Source organism: Trichomycterus rosablanca, chromosome 7 (assembly GCF_030014385.1).
Source record: "Trichomycterus rosablanca isolate fTriRos1 chromosome 7, fTriRos1.hap1, whole genome shotgun sequence".
In the NCBI taxonomy this organism is placed as follows: Eukaryota; Metazoa; Chordata; class Actinopteri; order Siluriformes; family Trichomycteridae; genus Trichomycterus; species Trichomycterus rosablanca.
In genome coordinates, this window is record NC_085994.1 from 14,866,508 (window position 1) to 14,892,916 (window position 26,409).

The window sequence follows — 26,409 nt, forward strand, 5'->3', positions numbered from 1 at the left end:
GGCCGAACCGTTATTCGGTCACCTTTATTTTAGTTGTTTTCTGCAAGACTGCATTCCGTTCAGCATTCCATCACTCACAGAGGTGCCTACTGAGATCCTCTGTCTACAGTAGTCATGTGCCAAATAGTGTACATTATGGACATTTGTTTTGTGAACGAATAGAGGTGCATTGTTTGTGCATCTTGATGGCTGATTTAAATTTCTTAGTTTCTTCAGGTAGTACTTTTTGGTAGGTTAAAAGCACATTAAAAATGAACACATTTCCAATATTTTATTAGTTGCAGCATGAATAACATTATTTGTTCTAAACATTAAAGCATGCATAATATGTCAGTTTATTAATTAATGTTATAGCAGTTTTTTCTTTTATAAATAACTGCTTTCTCAGTTGAAAGTACATTTGATATTTTTGGCATTTAGCAGATGCTTTTTATACAAAGCGACTGAACACGATTTTTGAGCAATTGAGGGTTAAGAGCCAGCAGTTGCCCAGGGGCCCAACAGTGGCAACTTGGCGGTGGCGGGGCTTGAACCGGCAATTTTCTGATTACTAGTCCAGTACCTTAACCACTGAGCTATCACTGCCCTGGTAACATGACAAATAAACAATTTTAGAATAAAGAGGCAACTATACATCCAACATGAGTACTGCATAAGTGTTAAGGCAATCTTGTTTATTATTATTATTATTATCATTTGCGTCACTAAAGGGTACTTCACGAAAAATTTAAATCTGCATTGTTGACCAATAGCAGAATTGCTTTGCATTGTTGCTTTCTGGAAAGACAGTGTTTTACTTGTGGCAACTAGAGCAATGTAACAGCTTGGATTTTATGCAGGATGTTATGCAGGATTTTATGCTCAACCTGACAAAGTCGGGTGGCTTTGTCAAATTGTGTAGAAGGTGAGAAGGTGGCTTTACATCACTCCAGTTGACTTGGCACTATGCACAAGTTTTTGTTAATGCCAAAGTAGGTTTGGAACTCTGCAGTTATTGAGTCAGCATGCATTATGTGCCTCAGCACTCGGCCACCCCATTCTGTGACTTTACATGGTCCGCCACTATGACTGACTTCCATGTTTCAATGATTTCACTCTCAGTTGATCGTGGAATATCTAGTAGGGAAGAAATTTCACAAATTGACATGTTGCACCGCTGGCATCCTATTATGCTAGCACGCTCAAGTTTAGTCAGTTTTTAGAACGACCCATTCTTTTATAAGTGTTTGAAAGGCAGACTGCATGGCTGGGTGCTTGATTATATAGACCTGTGGTAATGGTACTGACTAAAACATCGGAATTCAATGATTAAAAGGTGTGTCCCAGTACTGTTGTCTATGTAGTGTACTTCAGGCAGTAATGGACAGAATGGCAGGACAGAGGAAACAGATAATGTAACGTTATTAGCAAGTTACTGTGTTCTTTCAGAAATGGCTTTGGTATTTGAAATTTTAAGTAATTGGCACTGTAAAAAGAATTCAGCCATTAATAATGGCAAAGCATGATGTTTTCTGTTTAACAAAGCGTCTTCTCACGTTTGGTCCATCTGAAATGTTTGTACAAATGTCAGTCAAATAAACTAATAATTAATTTAACAAACTACTTTCTCAAAGTACCTTCCCAAACAAATGAATCTACATATAGGGGTGCATATAGGAGAAGTCTGAGCTGTGTATTGTTTGCTCACTGTACTTTATGCAAGCTCTCTCACCAGTCCCACATACCATTTCTCAACATCACTTTAGGCTAAGAACACTTATTTAAGCACACCTACATATTTATACATGCTTGCTTTCTCTCATATAACAGTATTATCATGCCTGAGGTGCACTTTTTATACCTCTTGTTCCTACACACTCTGAAGTGCATACTTACATTTTTTAAAATGTATTTATTTATTTATTTAAACATTAAAAAGTGCCAAAGGAGGTTACAGTACAGTCAGAAGAAATCTGTAATTTGTATTGTGTGGGATGGCTCTACATTCATCCCCACACATTTTTCTAAACATGAAATTTTGGTTAATGCTTTGTTTGTGTTAACTGGAGCGGCGCAGTGGCTTAGTGGGTAGCAAGAAGGTCCTGGCTTTGGTCCCCAGGTGTGGCGGTCCGGGTCCTTTCTGTGTGGAGTTTGCATGTTCTCCCCGTGTCCGAGTGGGTTTCCACCGGGTGTTCCGGTTTCCTTCCACAGTCCAAAGACATGCAGTCAGGTGAATTGGAGATACAAAATTGTCCATGACTGTGTTTGACATTAAACTTGTGAACTGATGAATCTTGTGTAATGAGTAACTACCGTTCCTGTCATGAATGTAACCAAAATGTAAAACATGACGTTAAAATCCCAATAAACCAACAAATTGTGCATATCAAAACTGCATTTTTAAACTGTCCATAAATGTATTAACAGTACCATGAGATACCGTCAAAAAGTATTTGCCCTTTTTGAATTTCCTCTTTTTTGCATGTCATGCCAAATGTTTTTAAAATTTCAACACAAGGCTAGGGGAACATAATAGTTTTTTTTTTTAATTTTTTAAAGAGAAAAGGATTTTCAGCACATTAAGCAGTCATAAAAGAAATGCTGCCATTATAATTGTTGCCTTTACCGGCAACAAATGCAACCAAATGCTTAGGATAGCTGGAAATCAGTATTTTACATTGTTGTGGATAAAATGTCTCCACTGTTCTTTGCAGATTTGCTTAAATGTGGTGACTGTAAAAAAGCTTTTAAGTAATTTGGCCATCTTCAGATACTAAAAATACTAAACTACAGTTTAGCACACAGTCCTACCATAGCACCTTATGCCAAGTTCACACTACACAACTTTCCAAGTCATCAGGTCGCTGTACAGTTCACACTACACAACTGGATCTCTTGTAATCGGGAGTCTTTAAAGCCTTTTTACAACTCCTCTCCTGCGTTTCCCCTCACACCGTATCTTGCGTTCTCATTGGCTGTTTGACATATCATTGCCAGTCGGGCAACTCCGATCCAGATATTTGACATGCTAGATATATTCCTTCAGCCGTTCGGATTGAGTTGTTGAGTAGTTCACACATGGCGATTGAGAGCCGAGTTTTGATCACCGAGCAAATGCCAAGTTGTTCCCGAGCCAGCAAATCTAGCGCCGACCAGTCGCCGGGTGAAAATCAGGGCAAAAATCATGTAGTGTGAACTAGGCATTAGTGTTGTTCAGGTTAGGATTAGTTCACTTCAGAAACATATCTTCCTTTTTTCTTTTCTTTCCTCACTACTAGCTGTAAGGAAGCTGTACGTTTCAAATAATTGGCAGTAACACTTCATACCTGAGAAATCTAATTACTAATTGACCTTAACTTTTTTTAATTTAAGTTTTTGCAGTATCAACAAATAACCTGATCCGATTCTCTCCAAATCTTTTCTCCCCAAAAATGAACCTGTAATGTACTTTTTTGTGTAGTCTTCTGTACAGCCGTATGTGATTTAAGATACATAGACTAAATGTGCTTCATACGGGTAAATACTTGCTTCTTTGTGTTCTGTTTTGGAGGGTTTGACTTCCTCAGCACAGTGCTTTTGATTGTCCAAGGGCTTCAGCAGCCTGTTGGGAAGAAAATATAAATCATCCCTGCCATTTGTTAATTACCTTACATTCTCTCAGCTTATGCTGTTAACAATGTCATCAGGAGATCAGTGGGGGAAAGTGGGGTGTGTGTTTTTTTTTCCGGGGTGGGTTATGGCAAGCCAAGTGTAGGAAGACATTCCTTTCAGTTTACATTACCATCCCCCAAGCTGCACACACTTACTCGTCCATTCCCCATTACACTAGACATCTGGATCGGCCTGGTCTTCGTAGGCGCAGGTTGTAATGCAATGTAATAGCTGTTATAAACAAATATTTAAAGCTACATCTAACATAATGGACTAGGCAGCACTCTCTGCATTGGCTTCAAACAAAAGACCCTGTAGAGTTTGGTTGCATAATGTGACTAGTGTGCACTCTTGTTGTGTTTGATTAAATATTTAAGACAAGTCCTCAGCTGCATACAGGAAACATTGGATAAAAGTTTTAGCATAACTTCTTAATGCTTATCTGATTCACATGTCTAGCAAGACCCACTTGTGTTGACTGTATGAAAGGCATTACAGCAGCTCTAAAGCATTCCAGACCTGCCCTGTTCGCCAGCCTGCTCACATATCTCCCCATCAGTAGCTCAAAACATTCCACTGCCTTCAGTTACACAGGTCCGGCCCTCGTCATTGTGCTACAACAGAACTATGCTTGCGTCGTCTTTGACTTTACTGCAACCATGTTATGCATAGTCGTAAGCTTGAAGAGATTCATGTTTAGCCTTAAAATATACAGCCAGTTTTGTTTACTCGTCAACCTCCTGCTTCGCACTAAAGTAAAACACTTTGTTGTATTGTTAGGAGATTGGACTCTAGTCCAATGTTGCCATAGCCACTCCTGGATTAGAGGTCATAAAAGCAACATTGGTCCTGCTGTCCTGGTAGTAAGGAAGGTGTTTGATATTAACCTTTAATGTGATTGGGGTAATGCATCTAGTTTTCTGTAAATAGAAATAACTAGATCAATAGATAGATATTACAAATAATAATAATAAAAATTGTTACAGTTTAACCTTCTTTCCTGATATTAAACAAAGAAATTTCACAACAAAGCTGGAATATTTATATATTAATTAAGATTTTAAAGTCATGTTTTAAACTTTGCTTACATCCATAACTGGACAGTTAATTACTGGATACACAAGATTCATCACTTCATGTTTTTAATGTCACACAGTCATGGACAATTTTGTATCTCCAATTCACCTCACTTGCATGTCTTTGGACTGTGGGAGGAAACCGGAGCTCCCGGAAGAAACCCACACAGACACGGGGAGAACATGCAAACTCCACTCAGAAAGGACCCGGGCCGCTCCACCTGGGAATCAAACCCAGGACCTTCTTGCTGTGAGGCGACAGTGCTACTCATCGAGCCACCGTGCTGCCAGGAAGCTGGAATAAATACAGTGTCAATGTTTAAGAATGGGCTGTGGTTAAAAATATACATACCACACACTCAAGCTGTCGTATTTTCATGTGCTTAATATGCAAGGTATTTATGGCTATGAGTAATTAGCAGCTCTGTCATGCAGGGGTCAAACACATTCTGCAGTTAATAATTGAGCCTTCCTGTAGTGCTGCCAGTCACTTCATGGAGTAAAGGTTTGTGGAACATTTTCGGTTACAGTTAGTAAGCGTATAAGATTGTTAACAGCAATCTTATAGCAACCTATTTAAATACATACAGCACACAAAAACAAACCAAACAAAAATGTTTTGCCAGTAAGGTTTTGGGCTTTATTAGGTAAAACAGCTTAGCAGTAATTCACAACACTTAAATTCACTGTTATGTTGATTTAACAAACCCCTTTTAAAGCAATAGCGGCTAATGCTAACCACTTTTTGAAGTTTATGTACTACCTCAAAGGTGAGGAGGAAGGCTTATTTTACCATTTTTGTTTACCATACTGATGTATTTCTTGCTTCCTGGGAAGCCTAATGCCTTAACTGCTGCATTTGTATGTTCTACTACCAAATAGCACATGGCCTAACTTGGCTTTCTGTACACATTTATTGCTAAATCAAGTCTGGATTTTAATGACCAGATTGCTTGTTCATGCAAGGGTTTTGGTCATTCTTTAATGTGTACTATGGTTGTGTGACCTGTTGCGTGACTCTTAAACCCTGCCAACCAACCCCCCTTCAAAACTGCAGAAAATTAGGCATTCTAATCTTTTGTGATACAATGTTAATTTTGGCTTGTTTTATTTGTTACCTTACAATTGAAGTTATTAAAAAAATGAAATTATTTAGTGAGATTGAAGCAAGATTTAGAAACGTATGTTTTAAACGTTTTAAACAGAACTTGGAAAGCTTACCAGTGTCATGCAACAGTCTGTTCACTGATTAAACATCCAAATTTTGTAAAGCCAGACTATTGCCAATGCCAGTATAGTAGAGGACAATTCTCACCATGGTGAACCCTTTATGTAGTTAAACAAAACAAACTCATTAGAAGACCAAATCAATCAAATACATTTATACCCATGTACCAGTTTTTGTTTTGCATTGTATTTAGCTGTTGTTCCAGCCTGACAGTGGAGTAAGCAGATCATTTAGCTTGTACTCGTTTTGGTGCCTGCTTAAAGTACAAAGTGGTAATTATTGGGTTTTGTGTGCTCATAGTCATGGCAGAACACAGTATAGGGAGGAGCTTTCCAGACAAGCTCAACACTTTGGGCGTGTGTTATTTTTGTTTTTAAGTTGAGCTGATTTTCTTTTTTAAAAACTAGTTCACTGCAGTTTCACAGAAATGTGAGCAGATATCAGTAATGTGATGTGGCCAAAAATCTTTCTGGAATTTGACCTTTATGACAACCAAAACAGGTGACTTCACCAAGGCGTCATTTTACAACTTTGCAATTGGATAGATGCCACTTATCTGCTTTAGCCTAAGAAGCAGCTTCCAGGCTGTATTGTAGGTTTTCAATCTAAGAAAATAGTCTTTTAAGAACCTTTATAATGATGGATGGTTATTCTGAAATGAAAAATTAAGCTTGGGTTTGTTTAGAATGTGAAAGTTTTATGGTTAACTGAATTTAATACTTGATGCTATTTTGCCTCAGGTTAGTAAAAAAATCAGTGGACCATATTTCATTGTTTACTCAAATTTGAATAAGATGGCATAGTTTAGCATATTTTAATAATCAGCTAATTGAGTTTTTTACACGTCATACTAAAGGAAATGGTAATTTTACTGGATGATTACATATGTACATAGCGTTCTCCTATACTATACTAAAAGAGTCTCCTAAGAAACCTAACGCAGCAGTAGGGACAGTCTTGTTTCTCTTCCAAAAGGCTTTTGTTTACATTTTTTATTGAATTTCATGCAGTTTAATGTATTGTGTAGTTCAACACTTACTTAGTGGCTTCCTACAAGGGCTTTGATTTAATCAGCATGGAAAGTTAAGCCTTAGAAAGTGCACTTATATTTCTTTTTGGTTGCAGACTTGATTCTGACAATGGTAATGCTATTGTCTTCTTATCCCCTGGAGAGACAAACTTTTTTTTGGTTGACCTGATGAACTCAGTCATTACCTAAGCTAATCAGAAACATTAGCTTACTGGAATTGCTTCTCTGTATTGAATATATAGGGTGTGTTCGAAAACCTAGGGAGCTGCCTTGCTGTCTTATTGCCTACATAGGAAGCTGCCTCAGTAGAGAGGATTCTAATAAGTCAATGACTTAAGTCAGATTATTCGAATGCACTACATTTAGCATCTTGCCATTCAAACCAATGGGATGGGGTGGCACGGCGTGCTAGCATTTCAACTAACATCTCCCTTCGTGTACCGAAAACGGTTAAATTCGCTGACAAGCCCGAACTTGCAAATAAAAACACTTGTACAAGTTTATACAAGTTAAAAATCAATAGTCATTTATTTACGTTTAAAAATAACTCCATTCGTATCTCCGCACCAGCAGCCATGTTTTTTTTTTATTTTTCTGTGAGAGAAGAGCTGCCGCACTGAATGCTGGGATTGCCTTGATCACTAAGGACGCTTCTGATGCTCACTCGTTCTTGAGTCAAAATAACATTGACATTTTAAGATACCTAACTAGTAGAGATGGGACGATCGATCGACTTTAAATCGATATCGGACGATTTTTAATCAAAATATGCTATCGACGATCGGACGATATTTCCCAAATGTAGCCTATCCGATCACGTGATATATAAAGATCATGTTAAGCTTAACAGCTCAGTGAATTGATGCAGACTTTGAGCTACAAAACACGAACCATCACGTCACCGTTCATCAACCATCACACAGAAACCATCATGAAAGCTCTTCATGACCTAAAATAACATCATTAACGTTGTGCATCATACATACGATGCAATTTTGCTGATTGAAATATTTACTTTAAAAAGATAATACAACCCGGTCACATCTGAGTCGATTCTATCAGCACATTATTCAAACTCGTGTTCAGTTTGGTAAATCATAAGTGGTTCTTGCTTTTGATGTAAATGAGAACAGAAACGTTACAGAGCCAATCAATAACAGTAATCAGAATCATTTAAAGCGACACTGAACAAAGTGTTTTTTTAAAGAAACACACGCTGTTGCTTTCGGTTTATCTTCACTGTGAGGCTCTTAAGTTTTTTTCAGACTAAACTGGATAACATTAAACCTGCGTGTGTGTGTGTGGTCAGTTAGACTAATAAAATATATCTCCTGTGGGTGAAAAAAATAATTGTTTGGTTACTTTATTATTTACTGCTGATTTTGCGCTAAAAATTGCATGTTGCTCCCCCCAAACCCCCCCCAACCCGATCGAAATCGACTATCGACCGATTGCCCTGAAAGGAGATCGGAGATCACAATCGATGCCAAAAAACCAGATCGGTCCATCTCTACTAACTAGACAGCTTAGTAAAACATCTAGGATTTTGAACAGCCTCATTTTCGGGAGCACACGTAGGATGACGTAAAATGCTGTCTATGTAGAGAGCTCCCAAGCTTTTCAAACACACCCATAGGTTATTGCTCAGTAAATCATTTTGATTGCATGGTTATCAGGGTCCATTTTAAATTGGACATTCTAAATTCATGACATTGGCAAGGCCATACGATGTTTGAGGATGTTGTCTTGGTAGAAGTTTCATTTTCTTTCCAAGTTTAGTTTCATGGCTGGTGATAATATTTTTTTTTTGTTTTGTATTTTCCTTAACGATTGTGCTGTGTAAAAGCAGTCCCATAATTATGATGCTCCAACCTCTATGCATTGTTTGTATGGTGTTCTTGAGACCGACCCATTCTCCTTTAAACACAAGCTAAATTATCACCAAGGACTTTTTTTTGTTCCTTTAAAAACTATAGAAATGCCAACCACAGCTGAAAGCTCAGTTTCTTGAGTTTGAACCTCAGCAGTATTGTAGGCCTGGTTGGTGTCTAACAGGCACAATCTGGCTGTTCTGAGTGAAGGAGGTACAATAAAAGTACACCTTTTGCTGGATTGTTGAGGGGTCTGTGTGTGTGGTGGGACTGTCCATATGCACTACAGCTCTTTGTAAGAATCTGCCACTGGCAGGTGAAAAGAAGCAGCTAGTTAGAGCAGGATTAGCACAAGCACTAGAGCAGTAATCAGAATATATGTAAGCTCACTGAAGTGGCATTTATCCTCCTCTGCAGCCCTTGAAATAAGCTGTGTCTGACCTAATAACCTGAAAACTACCTTTGCTTCACTACCCCATAATCTTTAGTGGATATCAAATTTCCTCTTGAATAAAATTAAAGGCCCTTTTATTTTCTATATTTAGGTCCTAAACAAATTCTTATCTGCATTGAGGAAATTTCCACTTTCTTACTCGTTCCTTATTGCTTTTTTTGGATCTTTCAATCATTGTCTAATTCTCTGAGGAGACTCTCTGGTTGAGTCATTGAGATTTCTAGGTTTTTTTTGGCTGCAGGCTGTAAGTCTGGGTGTTTTGGAAGAAGCCAGCCCTTCTGTTATTTTCCATGTGGAAGCACTAGCACGATCACACTGCCAAGCACTACTCCCAGGATCAGGAATTGTGTTTTGCTTCACAGGGTGAGACCAGAAAACTGTTCTTGTGTTAAATGTACTGTTAGCCAGCCCTGTCCAGAAGCCTACACACCCAGCCATGACACCATGGGCCTGAGAGTAGTCTTCATAGCTATGGCTTAATCCACACCAGATACTCCTGTAAAAACCAAATGCCCTAAAATATCAAAAGAACTCTAACCTATCTTGCTATGTATGTAACTTATAAGTGTAAATATAGAAATAATAACCCACACCAATACCAACTAATTTAACATCACATGAAGTGTGCACAGCTGTCCGACTTGCAACTTCTTATTATGTGAGTTCAGGTTGGTTTCAAACATGCCAGATCTCAACTATGTTACTAACATAATGTGATTGAAAGAATTAGGTAATGATTTAATGATTGAATTTCAATAATTTCCCTTGGGATAAATAAAGTATCTGTCTGTCTATCTTTCTATCTTTCTGTCTGTCTATCTATCTGTCTATCTATCTATCTATCTATCTGTGTATCTATCCATCCATCCATCCTTCCATCCTTCCTTCCTTCCTTCCGGTCTCTATATGTCTATCTGTCAATCTATCCATCTATCTATCCATCTATCCATCTATCTTTAATTGATATACTTAATATTTTTGTTTAATTCCATTGTAATAAAGCAGAAAAACGTTTGAACTTCATTACAATCACTAAATTAGGAATACACATATCAGATACTACCTAACGAATATAAAGCACCCACATAAACCTTTCCTGCCATGAATGTAACTTACAAGAGTAAACACTGCATTAAAAGGTAGGTAGGTAGGTTGGTAGTTAGTTAGGTAGGTAGGTAGGTGGGTGGGTGCGTTGGGGGGGTCGGTAGTTAGGTAGGTAGGTGGGTGGGTGCGTGGGGGGGTCGGTAGGGGTGCGTGGGTAGTTAAAAGGTAGGTTGGTAGTTAGGTAGGTAGGTGGGTGGGCGGTCGGTAGGGTTGCGTAGGTAGGTAGGGGTGCGTAGGTAGGTAGGTAGGGGTGCGTAGGTAGGTAGGTAGGGGTTCGTAGATAGATAGATAGATAGATAGATAGATAGATAGATAGATAGATAGATAGATAGATAGATAGATAGATAGATAGATAGATAGATAGATAGATAGATAGATAGATAGATAGATAGATAGTTCCATTGTAATCTTTTTTATGCACTAACTAAGGGGTTTTTGGTCTGTTGGTCCTGGATTCTGTAAAGTTGATTTGAGACAATGTTCATGGTAAAAAGCGCTATATAAATACATTTGACTTGACTTGATACACATAACTCATTCTGTACAATACCTGCACATCTGGACATTATAAAATTATTATAATTCTAAATTGAAACATTATATGCCGGAATAATACTTGAAACATTCACATTAACAGACTCACAGTAGATTATACTTTAATGCTGTATATCTGTACATTCATAGCTTTACATGTATATATTGAACAGACGGTGCTAGTTTTATGTAAGATTTACATAAGCAACTGTGTGTTTTGTATTTAATGTGTAAGATTTTCACTCACCTTTCACACCTGTGTTAATGTGACAAGGCAATAAAAGTGAAATTAAATGAAATGAAGAGAAGCCATTTTTAGTCACATTTGTTGACATTGATGTTTTCTTGCCTAATTGTTGGATATTCGAGTGTCCTGATTTGCCTGTGTGACATTTAACCATATAATCACAATTGTGCTTTTTAGTATTCTATGGGAATTTGCAATGAACTTTTTGTCTTTTTAATTACTGTTTTCATTTTTTTTACGCTTAATAAATGGACTTATTTTTATCCTGACAGAATGTTTTCTTTAGTACAGCCCCAGCCACCAATCTTTCACTGTTCCTTTGTGCTTTTTGTCCAAACATCATTTCCTGTCCAACCACATACAACAAAAACATACACTGCATGTACACTAAATACAAGCAGGGTTCTGTGTGGGTGTGGCAGCTGGTGAAAGAGCAATGTCTATAGAAGTTTTCCAAATCATATATAATATTTAAATAGCCATATAATATTTAATTCTAATTATATTGTTTATATCATATTTTATCATTTTTTACATAGCCAGCCATGTCACAATATAGTAATACATTAGTTTCTGTGTAGTCTTTTTAGTTTCTGTGTGCTAGGTATCGTTTATCCTCAGTTCTTTGGTTGTGTACAGGAAGGGAGTATTCCACACAGGAAGTGAGCTCATTCCTTCCTCCTGTTCAACGTTGCTTGTGTTTCAACTTGAGAGAGGAAAAACACTTGAGCTTTTCAAAAAGTAACCGAACTGGAATTATGAGCTTGTCCTGCTGGTAAAAACACACGTGAAAAATCCCATATAATCAAACGCTAGCACTGGACCAAAACCAAAATAATTATCTTGTTAGACTTGTAACTGTGTGGTAGCAGCTGTTACTACCATTAATATATTAGCCATGGTTTAAACCCAGTGGTTTACAAATCATAGAAAAAACATACATGATATGATTGTAGTTAGTAGTTGAACACTTGAAAACTTGAATTAGTGATTTGACTTGTTCTCTTGTTCTTTTTATAAAGCAAAGTATATGCGCTTATTGATTGATTTTTAAAACTATTCTTCAAAAAAATCTCATCTATTTTGGAGTTGTCTCCATTTCTCTGGAAAGGCTTTCCACACATTTTAGGAGTCTCTGGGGAAAATCAGTGCACAATTACTAGTAAATGTGTCAGGTTACTTACTACAGACCCGACAGTCACGCAGACAACCCACCACTTTTTTTTTTCTTTTCTTTTTTTTAACGACAGCACGGTTATTCTGCAGTTAACATGAGAGGTTAAAAGCATTGGGCCACCTTTTGATATTTTTATCATCAGCCTACTGGAGTAGAAAGCAAGGTGAAGCTGAGAGGCTGCTTGCTAGCTTTATGAGCTGTTTATTTCCTATTCGTAATTACAAATGAGCAGCATTTGTGTCTAATATGCAATAAACCTCAGCTGATGGTTGAAAAGTCACCGGCATGTTGTAAGCCGAGCTGGGTGTAATTGAAGACTTGCTGTTATGAAAGTGACAGTGTGATAAATGTGAATATGCGTGATGAATATACAGTGTGAAACTGGGACACCATCAGTGAGACCACACATACACAGTGCTGCGACCTGCTTTAAGTCCTTCTTCAGAGTTTCTCTTTCTTGCAAATTTCAGATTGGCTGTTAGTCCATTTTGTGTTACTACTGTGTTACAAAAACGTTACCATATGCTCTGAAATGTCAAGATAATAGGAATGTGTACAGAGAGAAACCACTTTATCCAGGAAAAATGTTATTATGTCAGACAGTTTTTTTCCCCTCCCAATCTGGTTGTAATCAGTTACCATCTGTATTGCTGCCTTTACTACTGCTGCTGATCTCCACCTCTGACTGAGAAGGGCTTTAACTAACACATGATCCTTCCAACATGTGTTCATTAGCTGACTGCTTTTTTTCACCTGCACAGGCAGGTTCATATGGAGAACCATATTGTGCACAGAGAGTCACGCACTGATCTCCATTATCTCTTGTCTTATTGCGCAAACTTCGTCAATCTTACAGCAGAGGTTGTAATTGCAGCAGTTATGAGCCATGCTTTCTTAAGCAATCCTCATCATAAATAATTCAAAAATAGTCCTCAAAATCCTTAATAATATAAGACAGAAAGCATTCATATAATACAAGACCAATAAAACAAGCACAAAACACAGATTCCTGCGGTGAATATCACAAATATAACATTTTGAAGAACAACAAACAAAAAAATCAGATGAGTTAAAATCAGTGTTGTGAAAAACAGGCAATTCTTTCAATAAATATATCAATTTTAATCATGGAATGAATTATACAATGCAAAAAACTCAATAAGTACATTACATATTAAATAGAAATATTAAAACAATACTAATGGTAATGTCTCAAAAATAATGAAACAATATGTTTTATATTTTGCTGGTAGGATTTAATTGGGCTATTAAAAAGTACAATCAGTCTTTACAATGAAAAGGAAATAGACAAGCCAGCAAAAAAAAGCTTAAAAAATCATTGTAGATCTTAATTATTAATTAAAATGTGTTGAGCTATAGAACATAAAAGAAATAGCTTACATTACTAACATGTACATCTTGCGTTGCTTAGAATCATGTGAATATCTTTGTGCTGTTTATAGATATAGAATGATTTTACTTATGTTTTGAGTTATGTTTATGCACTGCGATGGGAAACACTCAGACCTGATTACATTATGCTTCACTTGTTAACTGAAGACCACGGGCTGGTTCATAAGGATTGGTTTCCTGATTCATGAAAAAGAATTAAACAACTGAGTCTGTGTGTGTGCGTGTGTGTATTCTGTGGGTGGCGGCTATAGATCTTATTTGACCTTTGGCAGGCCGTCAGAAAAGCATCCCACAGTTCCTACTCCGTGACTACAGTCCTCATGTGGGAGTTCTTTACTGTTTGGTACTGAGCTTTGGTTTGTATGCAGTTGGACTGCAGAGCCCCTCTTATTGCTGTGTACTGGAGAAACTCATGCAGACCATGAAGAGAATTACTCCCTGCAGGGAATTACTCACACATCATCACTGATGTGTTTAGCAAGTGATTAAACCTAACATCCGCTTTATAAGGTCCAACTAACTGTGGCTACTGCTACAACTCTTCTGAGTTTTACCCCGTGTATCAGTGCTAAGATTAAGTACCCTATGTTCTTTTCTTTGTTTGATTTAATTAGATTATTGTTTATTAAAAAGACATTTAATAATAATTATAGTAGGTTATTATTATACCTATTATTATTGCTACTATTGTAACTATTATTATAGCTCTATTAAACTAGAGAATTACTAAAGTAATTATTATCAGTGTGGACATTAATTTTAAGTGACACCCTATTTGCATCATAACTGAACAGTTTGGCATCAGTATTACTATATTCTCATATATTTTAACTGCACAGTAAATGAATGGTTTGAATGAGGGTAGGGAACCATACAAACAAGAAATATTAGCAAAATTACCATTTTTTTCTTTTAAACTAGCTTTTATTGTATTGTTAAGGGCACACACACAAACCCCAATTTAAAAAATGTTGGGATGCATAATAAACCAACAATCCTATGGGTAAGAAATAGGTGCTTCATCTGGATAACTGTGAGACATTTGAACGGTAGATTTATAGTGCATACATATTACCTTTTTAATCACTGTTAATGTTAAATTAGAAATAGTTCCGCAGAGGAAAGGCTGTTTACTTGCCACTGTTGATCTTTCACACCGTGTGATTTAGACATGGGTCTTGGGCCTCACTTTCAACATGACGTTGGATTGGCTGGGGAAACTTTTCAAGATGGGTGGTGACCATGGCGGCCATTTTGAAGTCGGCCATTTTGGATCCAACTTTACTTTTTTCAATGGGAAGAGGGTCATGTGACACATCAAACTTATTGAGAATTTCACAAGAAAAACAATGGTGTGCTTGGTTTTAACGTAACTTTATTCTTTCATGAGTTATTTACAAGTTTCTGACCACTTATAAAATGTGTTCAAAGTGCTGCCCATTGTGTTGGATTGTCAATGCAACCCTCTTCTCCCACTCTTCACACACTGATAGCAACACCGCAGAAGAAATGCTAGCACAGGCTTCCAGTATCCGTAGTTTCAGGTGCTGCACATCTCGTATCTTCACAGCATAGACAATTGCCTTCAGATGACACCAAAGATAAAAGTCTAAGGGGGTCAGATCGGGAGACCTTGGGGGCCATTCAACTGGCCCACGACGACCAATCCACTTTCCAGGAAACTGTTCATCTAGGAATGCTCGGACCTGACACCCATAATGTGGTGGTGCACCATCTTGCTGGAAAAACTCAGGGAACGTGCCAGCTTCAGTGCATAAAGAGGGAAACACATCATCATGTAGCAATTTCAAATATCCAGTGGCCTTGAGGTTTCCATTGATAAAGAATGGCCCCACTATCTTTGTACCCCATATACCACACCATACCATCAATTTTTGTGTTCCAACAGTCTTGCAGGGATCTATCCAATGTGGGTTAGTGTCAGACCAATAGCGGTGGTTTTGTTTGTTAACTTCACCATTCACATAAAAGTTTGCCTCATCACTGAACAAAATGTTCTGTGTAAACTGAGGGTCCTGTTCCAATTTTTGTTTTGCCCATTCTGCAAATTCAGTGCGCCGATCTGGGTCATCCTCATTGAGATGCTGCAGCAGCTGGAGTTTGTAAGGTTGCCATTTGTGAGTAGCTAATATCCGCCGAAGGGATGTTCGACTGATGCCACTCTCCAGTGACATGCGGCGAGTGCTACGCTGTGGGCTCTTGCTGAATGAAGCTAGGACAGCCACTGATGTTTCTTCATTAGTGACAGTTTTCATGCGTCCACATTTTGGCAAATCCAACACTGAACCAGTTTCACGAAACTTGGCAAGCAGTTTGCTAACTGTAGCATGGGAGATGGGTGGTCTCGTAGGGTGTCTTGCATTGAAATCTGCTGCAATGACCCGGGTACTGCGTTCACCAGACATCAACACAATTTCTATCCGCTCCTCACGTGTTAACCTCTGCGACATGTCAATGGCTGTAAACAAAGAGAAGCTTGTAAATAACTCATGAAAGAATAAATTTACGTTAAAACCAAGCACACCATTGTTTTTCTTGTGAAATTCTCAATAAGTTTGATGTGTCACATGACCCTCTTCCCATTGAAAAAACTAAAGTTGGATCCAAAATGGCCGACTTCAAAATGGCCACCATGGTCACCACCCATCTTGAAAAGTTTCCCCCCTCCCATATACTAATGTGCCACAAACAGGAAGTTAATATCACCAACCATTCCCATTTTATTTAGGTGTATCCATATAAATGGCCCACCCTGTAGTTACTGAAGCTCTAAAATGAGAAACAATTAGCAATAATAACCCCAAGTTGCTTGCACTCTATCAGATCTTTACCTTTACATTTACGGCATTTAGCAGACGCTTTTATCCAAAGCAACTTACAGTATTGTGAAAGTATACAGTCTGAGCAATTGAGGAGCAACCTGGCAGTGGTGGGGCTTGAACCGGCAACCTTTTGGTTACTAGTCCAGTACCTTAACCGCTAGGCTACGACTGCCCTCAGTTGTGTCCGTAAGTAGGTGACTGCAATGTCCTTAGTGCCTGAGTGTTTGTATCTCTCTAAAACTTGCTTGGATCTATTTAAGGGTGTGTGTGCGAGTTCCTGTGCTGTTCTGCTTGAGACGTTTTCAGGCCATCATGTTAAATGTCCTTGTTTTCCTTGTTCTCACTGCAGGAAAAGGGCGGAGCACCATTGCGACATGCTATCTTTGTTACTTCCCTTTTGTAGGGCAAGTGAGTGTAGGCCCACCTATCCCATGCTGTTTCAATTTCTCACTTTTTAAAGTTACCCTTTAAATTGCCCTGAGGTAATTTCACAGTGAGATTAAGCTAGAAGAAGCAGTAGGTCATTATGCAGAATTTATTCTAACTGTGTTCCATGTTATTTGACTTTCTGGAGTCACACCTTGCGCAACCAACACCAGTGAGTCAATAACTGACAACATTTGAACTGTGACATGTCACTTATTTAAACCTTGTCCTTTCTCCTGCAGTCATGGCGGCTATTCGGAAGAAGCTGGTGATCGTGGGAGATGGTGCATGTGGGAAGACATGTCTCCTCATCGTCTTCAGTAAAGACCAGTTCCCAGAGGTCTACGTTCCAACTGTGTTTGAGAACTACATTGCTGACATTGAAGTGGATGGCAAACAGGTAAGTGAGAACAAAAAAAAAAAAAAATAGACCACACATTAAAGGGTAAAATCAGGGGCCACAAGAAGTGCTTACCTTCGTGTATACCTAACACTACCGAATTTGTTGTGTTTGGTGTGTTGAGAAATCACCACAATACATTATGTAACATTATGTCTAAAATAAAAACACTTAGTTTGTAGTCAGACAGCACTACAGCTTGCCAGCAGTGGGCATTGACGATCAATGCCTATCAAGCCTTTGTACATAAATATCAGAACTTTTTTCTAAAATGTGTCCATTTATATCTATGCATAATTATACTATTACTAAAGGCAAGTAAGGACGTTGTTTTTTTGGAGTCTTCTTTGCATTGATGTACATGCTCAGATGACGTGAATTTGATCTATTGATTAGAAACTGCTTTAAATATCTGCAGCCATTGTTTACCTATTTTAAAAGATAAGAAATTTTGAAATTCATGCACAATTTTTAATTATATGTACATATAAACAAAGAAAATTGTACATCTTTCAAGGACATTTTTTAAAATTTGTTATGTTCTCGCTGTAGTAGCGTGTAAATGGCAAAGTTAATAACTGACGGGAAAGTAGAATGAGGGAGGTAATGCCTCCTCTCCACTTTACTTGTGCCGACCAAGGACAGTCTCTCTCAATAGGCCACATTCTTAGAAGCCATCAGATGAATGTCATTGTGCTTCAAAAACGGCACCTATGCACAGCTGAACAAATCTGGTTAAGAGATTCAATGTTGCGCTAATGGAGAATGTACAGTGGCCATGATTTTAAAAGCCCCTCCGAAATCCACTCGAAGTGAATGGACTGTGGATGATCCACGATTATTTCCAAAATGGATAGTCCTCAGGGGGCCATGCTATTGTCAGTGGCTGTAATTGTATTTGAATTTTGGGATTTGGATCAGAAAATCCATCACTTCTAAAACATATTATCTCTCCACCCATGCAAATAGCAAAAGGGGCAGTTGTAGCCTAGCGGTTGAGGTACTGGAATGGTAAGCAGAAGGTTGCTGGTTTAAACCCCACCACTGCCAGGTTGCCACTTTTGGACCCTTGAGCAAGGCCCTTAACCCTTAATTGCTTGGACTGTATACTATAAGTTGCTTTGGATAAAAGCTGAAAGCATGCATACTGAGCAAATAAACTTTTATGTCAGAGCTGTTGACAGGCAGCTCGGACAGTTGATGATATGTTTTGTATAAAAAATTTACAAAAAAACCATTGCAAATTATACAATATTAGAATGTACAAACCCAATTCTAAGAAGTTGGGAATTTTTTCTTAAAAAAAAAAAAAAGTTAATTAGTTGCAACATAAAATAAATTGTTGTACTGTTGCAACCCTTTTTTGACTTTTTTCTAATTCATTTCTGTTTCAAATAAACAGTATAAGTGATTTAACTACTGTTGCATTCACACATGCACCTAATTACTCCTCAGTGAAATTTATGATTATTAAACCTGGATTACCTAAAGTGATGGCATTTTGAATTACAGTAAAATAACTAATTTGTTTTATTTAAGGTATTGGTGGTGCAGCCGTAAAATATGCCCACTAATGCTAAAATCCAGGGTTCGAAACTCAGCCAGTTATATCCGTGTAGTTGTCAGGTCAGCCGATAGCACAGCTATGTCTTAGGTCGGGGAAGAACCTAGACATTGGGATGTGCACTTGTCAGTGCATGGCCGTGAATTAGGTAGGGCCTTACTGTTTAGCTAGATTGTAATGTTAATGTTTGAAAAGCTTTACAGTTTAAATCTTGTGTTTTGGGCTGGTTAAAATGGTAAACATTTAAAGCTTTTAGGCTGTTGACTATAGATATCCAATCCTGAATTCCTTCAGATGCAGAGCTGAAATGTGCAACAACAGGGTTAAAATAATTTGTATATGTGTATGGATTTCTCGCACAGTCTTAGTTTAGGGTTGTTAGGGGCATGCTATGACCAGCAAACTTGAAACTTGTTTAATTACTGAAACTGAAAATAAGTGTCATGATAAACGATGGCTGCACTCAGAGGAGTGGAATGCCGAAAGGAAGGAAGTGTGTTCCTGGGGATTTTAAGGTATTCTGAAGTAACGTTTTATCTAGCAAGGCCTTTTGTTGAACAGCTTAAATGATGTTTAAGTCATTGTTGGAAACAGTTTCATGGCAGTAAAATAAACAAGACTTAATTTGGTAAGGTGTTGGATCTGAGTAAATCTTTACTTTGGAAATCAGATTACACACATGCTTGACATTTTCCTTTAGTTTTATCTTCATGTGGCTTTGTTAGAAACACAAAGCAGACAAGATTGTTTGTTCTTTGTCTGAGGCACTATATACAAGCAGCAGATTGTCGGGCACTTGGTCGGGGTTCCGGCTGCTGGCGTACATTCAGTACACAGCGTCATCATGCTTCAGTGCTTTCTCACACAGCTGATCTGAGAGCACATGCCAGAATGCGAACATCTAACCCACTGTTCTCATCCTGATACATGCATACAAATATGCACACACAAACCCCATTTAAAAAAAAATAATAAAATAAATAAAATAATAAAATGCAGTTAAAATAAGAATCTCTGATTTGTTAAATAGATTAAAAAAAGATTTCCAATGTTTTGACTGATCAGCTTTATTGTAGTTTGTAGTTCATTTAAGCTATATGTATAACAGTGAGTAAACTGTACAACTATTGTTTATGATGTTACATACACTAGTTTTACAGTTCAAGTAAAAGTCTAATAGTGCCTAATACTACTACAGGTATGTTCCTAGCACCTCTTGGTGATTACGGTAAAACCTTAATGTACACATCACAGCAGCTGGCTGAACCACGGTCCACAGACTTTCACTTGCACAACACAGACCTCCATGTGTAAAAGAATTTTTTAATTAACACAATTTTTCATCACATGTACTGCGTTTAAACAGCTTGAGAACTAATTGTTGCAGCTGATTAAAAATTCATTAAAGTAAAGCCTTGTTTCAGCAGAACTGCTGTTTAGTCTTACCATGTAGAACAACATTGCCACTGATACCAATTCCACAGGAGGTAAATATTCCAATTTATATAAAATGTTGACTGTCTCCCTCTCTTTGTCTCTCTTTTTCAGGTTGAGTTGGCATTATGGGATACAGCAGGACAGGAGGACTATGACAGGTTGAGGCCATTGTCCTATCCAGACACAGACGTCATTCTTATGTGTTTCTCCATAGACAGTCCTGACAGTTTAGGTACGTCATACTAATAAACTACACAATAAACCATTCTTTTTGTTTAATGCTTTTCTGTAGGCATTTGCTTTAAGTGAATAACAGTGATGACATTTGTAAACATTATTTTTTTAAATGTAATAACCAACAATCTGGCAGAATTTGAAACAGCATGGCTGATTCAGTTCAATACAGCCTGTGTTTATACCACATTCAGTTAATATTCAGTTAAATCACTATAATTATAAAATTCACACATTATGATGTTTAAATGATATACCACTATTTTGAATTAGAATATAAGAAAAATGAATTAGAAAACAATTGTGCATTTAAATAAATTAATATATGCAACTATTATGCATTTAGATCATAATATTTGAAGCTATTCTGCATTAGAACCATTGATCTATCACTGTTTGTAGTAGCTTATATAAAACCCTGCACTTTTTGATGTGTGTTACATTATTTCTTGAGAATGATTAGAATATTTTGTCTCATGTCCCAAAATATGTAATGGACAGCTTGCAACTGACCTTTTTGCTGAACTAGCTCTGGTCTTGATATTAGAATTAGGGGTGCAAACTCTGCTTTTTGGTTATTGATTAAAAGACATTGGCACTTAGAATCCCATCAAAATATAAAACACATCACTAAGCTTCATACATGCTTTATTGATTTAAAAAAACTGCATAATGTGGCAAACGCCGCAGCGATGTGGAGGAGTAAGATGAACTTGTTTTGGTCATTTAAAATGTGGATTTTAAATAGTCAGTAGTGAACAGTTCACTACAAGTGCTAATTAAACTATTCATGAATTGAGGTGCAGTCAGATTGTCCAAACAATGATGGTGTAGTAATTATAAGATGATAAGAAGAAGTTTACCTTTATACTGGAGCACTATTCTGAATATCCACATTACTGAATGTGCAACAGAAGAAAAAAAGACTAAACAATAAAACAATACACACAGAGCCACATGTTCAAAGAGGCAGACTAAATCATATTAATTACAAACGATGCAGCCAGTGTGTGTCAGAATGGAGTCAAAGTGTAATAGTGCCACTGTTTATAATTTTGATCATATAAATGCATCAAGCGTTTTTGTTCTGATTAAAGTCTTTGAAAATGTCTGTAAGCAAAGCTGGTGTATATGTGCTGAAGGTGAGTGTGGGTGTGTTCAAAATTGGCACTGTAGAGATCTTAAGCTCTGCTCTCAACTAGAATCAGTTATAAGTTTTCAGTTATTGGTTAATTGTTGACATCTTTAAATAGTTTTGTACACAGACTAAAGGCATGATGACACGTGGACATGTTTCACATTTGACAAAGTTTGAAGCACATCAACAAAATAATCTACAGTCAATAACAAAGTAGCTATAAAACATCTAGATGTGTGTTTTTTTTTTTTTTTTTCTTTTTTTTCTCCATAATCATGTTTCTGTGTCTTCCACACAGAGAACATTCCGGAGAAGTGGACACCAGAGGTGAAGCATTTCTGTCCCAGCGTTCCCATCATCCTGGTGGGTAATAAAAAGGACCTGCGCAACGATGAGCACACACGCAGAGAACTGGCCAAGATGAAACAGGTATGTACGGATAGATGATACGTGTGTGTACGTGCATGATGTCATGCCAGTAGCAGGTACCATATCTAAAATGATGACTACTAATACTGGTACATGATGGCTTCCACTAAGACTAGATTATGAAAGACTTCCTATCTACAAGACTTGTTTTAGGAAGTGGAAATGCAGCTGTGTCCTGTTTGAGGAACACTTATACTCTAAAGAGTTGCACCATACTTAAGGCTTTTAGTGGGGGTGGGGTGAGGTTTTGTGGATGAAAAAAATTATATATGACTGTTAATAATTTATTGTTTATTTAATAGTAATAATAAGTTACACTTATATAGCGCCTTTCACAAAACCCAAGGTCGCTTTACATACAAAAGTAACAATCAAACAGAAGTAGCAAAAGATGAAGTGAGAAAGTGCTGAGAAAAAAGGTAAGTCTTTAGGAGAGCTTTAAATTCAGAGAGAAGAAGTGGAACGCAGAGGGGAAGGAAGAGAGTTCCAGAGCGAAGGGGCAGCAACACTAAAAGATCGACCGCCCATAGTACTCAGCCTGAACCTGGGAACTACAGGAGACCAGCATCTGACGACCTTAAATTCCGGGATGGAGTGTAGCACTTGAGAAGGTCCAACAAATAAACAGGACCTAAACCATGAAGTGCCTTAAATGTGAGAAGCAAAATTTTATATTGAATACACTTATTAATGGGCAGCCATTGAAGCTGCTCAAGGACAGGGGTGATGTGGTCAGATTTCTTTGTATGAGTTAGAATCCGAGCAGCAGAATTTTGTTTTATGTTTATAAAGTGTGATTTCATGGGATATCTGTCCCTGTCTTCAGTAATATACATAGACAACAAAACCTAGTGTGTTCAAAATGTGTTAAAATTCCAAATAAATGCAACATTAATAGAGATTTTGACAAACTACAATATTCAGTGGTAAAGCATTTTAGTTTCCTTTTATCTAAACTAAGATTAAATCTAAAGTGAGATTAAACCCAAAGCTCAAGCATCTCTATTAAAATGAATAGATTGCCTATTTGTCTATTAAAGTGATGGGAATTATAGTTCCTTGAAGGGATCCGGCTCTTTTGGCTCCGTTCCTTTTAAAGAGCCGTTAAAAGCATATGGAGCATAGCATGGCTTGCCGTATTCAGTACGGCTCTATGTGGAAACCAAGTAGTGGCATGTGATAAGAAGCAGCCTCAAATGGGGCACATGTCGGGGTGAATGTGTGGTGATCCGGCTCTCCTTAATCAGAACAGAGGGTAGTGAAAGTGGCAGTGGATTCACATTCGGGAATTGGAAATGGCTAGATTGAGAATGGTTTGCTGGAAATAATGTAAAATCTGAAGGTTTTTTATAGTCTGGATTTGAATGCGTGTGTGAATGTGTGTGCTTTGCAGGAACCGGTGAAGAGCGAGGAAGGCAGAGACATGGCTAACAGGATCAGCGCATTTGGCTATCTGGAGTGCTCTGCTAAAACTAAAGACGGTGTCAGGGAGGTGTTCGAGATGGCCACCAGGGCAGCCCTGCAGGTCCGCAAGCGCAAGAAGAGAAGCGGCTGTCTGCTGTTATGAGTCCAGCAACACATGCACAAATAGAGTTCAGCCAACAGCCGACGCAGGAGAAACCTTAACCAAACCAACGTCATCACCGTACTGTATTCTGCATTTCATGCACGCACCAGAAAGACTGACAAACGAGCAACCAAACCCACCTGTGTTCCTCAACTTTTCTTTATACACACGTTCACCTGTCCTGTCGTCTCTGATTTTCCTTTCTTCTGTCACTATATCCTTCTGTGTGAGAGAACATTCGATCAGTTTGATTTAGTATGTTGTGCTCAGTACATTGCTTCTGTATGTATTGTTTACTTGTTTGGATTGAAACCTGACTGGCAAACCTGCTGCATTTGGAAAATGTTCAAGAATACATTTATTATTCAGTCAAACCTCGTGGTATGTTGTCTTACTCTGTGCTGTTAACAAACCCCCCCCAACACCTTCCCCGATTTTAAAAGTTTTTTTTTATTTTTTATTCTTATATCCAGTCTGTATTAACCTGAGCAAGAACTGATCGACTTTCTTGTACATGGAAAAGATGTTAAATTCTTTTAAAATATTTTAGGAGAAAAAATGGTTGTGAACTTATTATTAAAGTAACTACACCAATAAGGCATAACATTATGACCATCTTCGGCGGTGGACAGGGGTCAGCATGGGCACCCTGACTGATCTGCGGCTGTGCAGCCCCATACACAACAAAATTCGATGCACTGTGTATTCTGACATCTTTCCATCAGAACCAACATTAACTTCTTCAGCAATTTAAACTACAGTACAGTCATGTCAGGAGTGTGTAGAGTGGTAAGAACTATCGTGCATTGTGTTTGTTTATATACTACGTACAGTTAGTAGAATTGGTGGAATATGCCAGAGTATTTCTTGACAATGCTGTAAAAGTCAATGTGTACACATGAACAGTAAACATGGGGTTATGGTTTGTGATGAGTTTTTGGGTTCTACAAGTCTGTGTCTGTGTGTGTGCGCGTGCGTGTCTTGATTCTACAATGGCTCTCTGAGCCAGAAGAGCTATCAGACTGATAGTTAAGTTATGGTGGTTAAATCAGCTGTGACTAAATGTTGTTTGAAGTGAGATTGAACACAGTGTTTCCTATACACACTCCAACCATGATTGTTCTTCTGTGTTGATACAAGTTAGGTTCACTTAAACGCAGCGTTTGTAATATCATGCAAACAAGATGACACAAACTGAGGATACTTCAGTGTTAAGTAGAAAATTACATTAAAAGCATTTATCACTTAACTTTTCCACAGAAATTTCCCTTCCTTTGATCTGCACTGATCCTGCATGGCTTATGTTGCTAGAAACTAAATCTATCTTCACATTTTGGCTAAGAGTGTGTAAACCCATTTATTCGTTGTCTGTTTTAGCACAGATTAATCCTATTCACGGTGGGTACAATTCACTGGGTGAAAGATGAGAAACACCCCGGACAGGTCGCCAGTCCTTCACAGGGCGAACACACACAATCACATCTACGGCAATTTTAGCATATACAATTAACCTGGCTGCATGTCTTTGGACTGTGAAAGGAAACCTACACAGATGTAGGGAGAACATGCAAACTCCACACAGAAAGAACCCGGACCGCTTTATCTGGGAAAGAAACCAACTTGCTGTAAGGTGATAGTGCTACTCACTGCAGACCACTGGAGCTCCTCCATACCAAATTGGACAAACTTCATCTTTACGACCTTGCTTTGGGCAGTCATGCTAAAAAGAAAAAAGACCTTTCACAAACTGTCACCACAGAGCTGGAAGCACACCATTTAGTTTACGTAATTAATTGTTTATGCTTGTTAACAAAAAGTGTGGCTAAAACACCAGAATTTAAGAATAGGGTCTGTCCAAATACTATTACCCATATACTGTTTGTAGATGCCTTTCTGATTGGTGGCTTTAGCTTATTTGCCACGTGTATTTCTGAGATAAAGTAAATCAATTATACAACCATGCAATGTGTGTGTAAAGCCACTCAGCAAGCCACTCAGACTAGTCAAGTGTCCCTTATCATTTTAAAGCTGCACTACTGCAATCTCTTTCTGGCAGATTCTTCCTTGTCCATCATGAGACCTCTGCAACTGATTTAGAATTCAAATGAAATTCTGAGTTTAAATCTATCCACATTAACCTGCTGCTCTCTTTACTGGCTTCCTGTGTTAGCTGTAGCTGCCTGAATAAAATTCAAACCAATTATACTTGCCTACAAAGCCAAAATAAATAAATAAACCAGCCCCAACCTGCATAAAACACTGTTTATGCTCTGTACCTTTCGAGCCGTGGCTCAACTTGAAGCACCCATCAGACATCAAGTGGTGAAATGAACTTGCCATGGCTGCTTAACAAGTTGAGTCTTTTGCTCAAATGGTAACTTTAAGTAGGCAAGCCGGCAGAGGCAGTTTGATGCTTTGGGAAACATGTGGATGTTACTTTGACACGTACCACCTACCTAAGCATTGTTGCAGACCATGTACACTCTTTCATGGAAACGGTATTCCCTGATGGCTGTGTCCTCTTTCAGCAGGATAATGCGCCCTGCCACAAAGCAAAAATGCTTCAGGAATGGTTTGATGAGCACAACAACGAGTTTGAGGTGTTGA

The 26,409-nt window shown here is 38.0% G+C and overlaps 1 protein-coding gene across 1 annotated transcript in view; it reads left to right on the forward strand.

Moving 5' to 3' along the window:
* rhocb (ras homolog family member Cb) overlaps positions 1–24,735 on the forward strand; it is a 36,265-nt gene extending 11,530 nt beyond the window's left edge. The window contains exons 2-5 of the mRNA XM_062999040.1: positions 17,276–17,433; positions 20,546–20,666; positions 22,105–22,235; positions 23,629–24,735. Of these exons, the coding sequence (XP_062855110.1) occupies positions 17,278–17,433; positions 20,546–20,666; positions 22,105–22,235; positions 23,629–23,802 (582 nt within the window). The 5' untranslated portion in view covers positions 17,276–17,277 and the 3' untranslated portion in view covers positions 23,803–24,735. The remainder of the gene's footprint in view (positions 1–17,275; positions 17,434–20,545; positions 20,667–22,104; positions 22,236–23,628) is intronic.
* Positions 24,736–26,409: the final 1,674 nt, after the last annotated feature.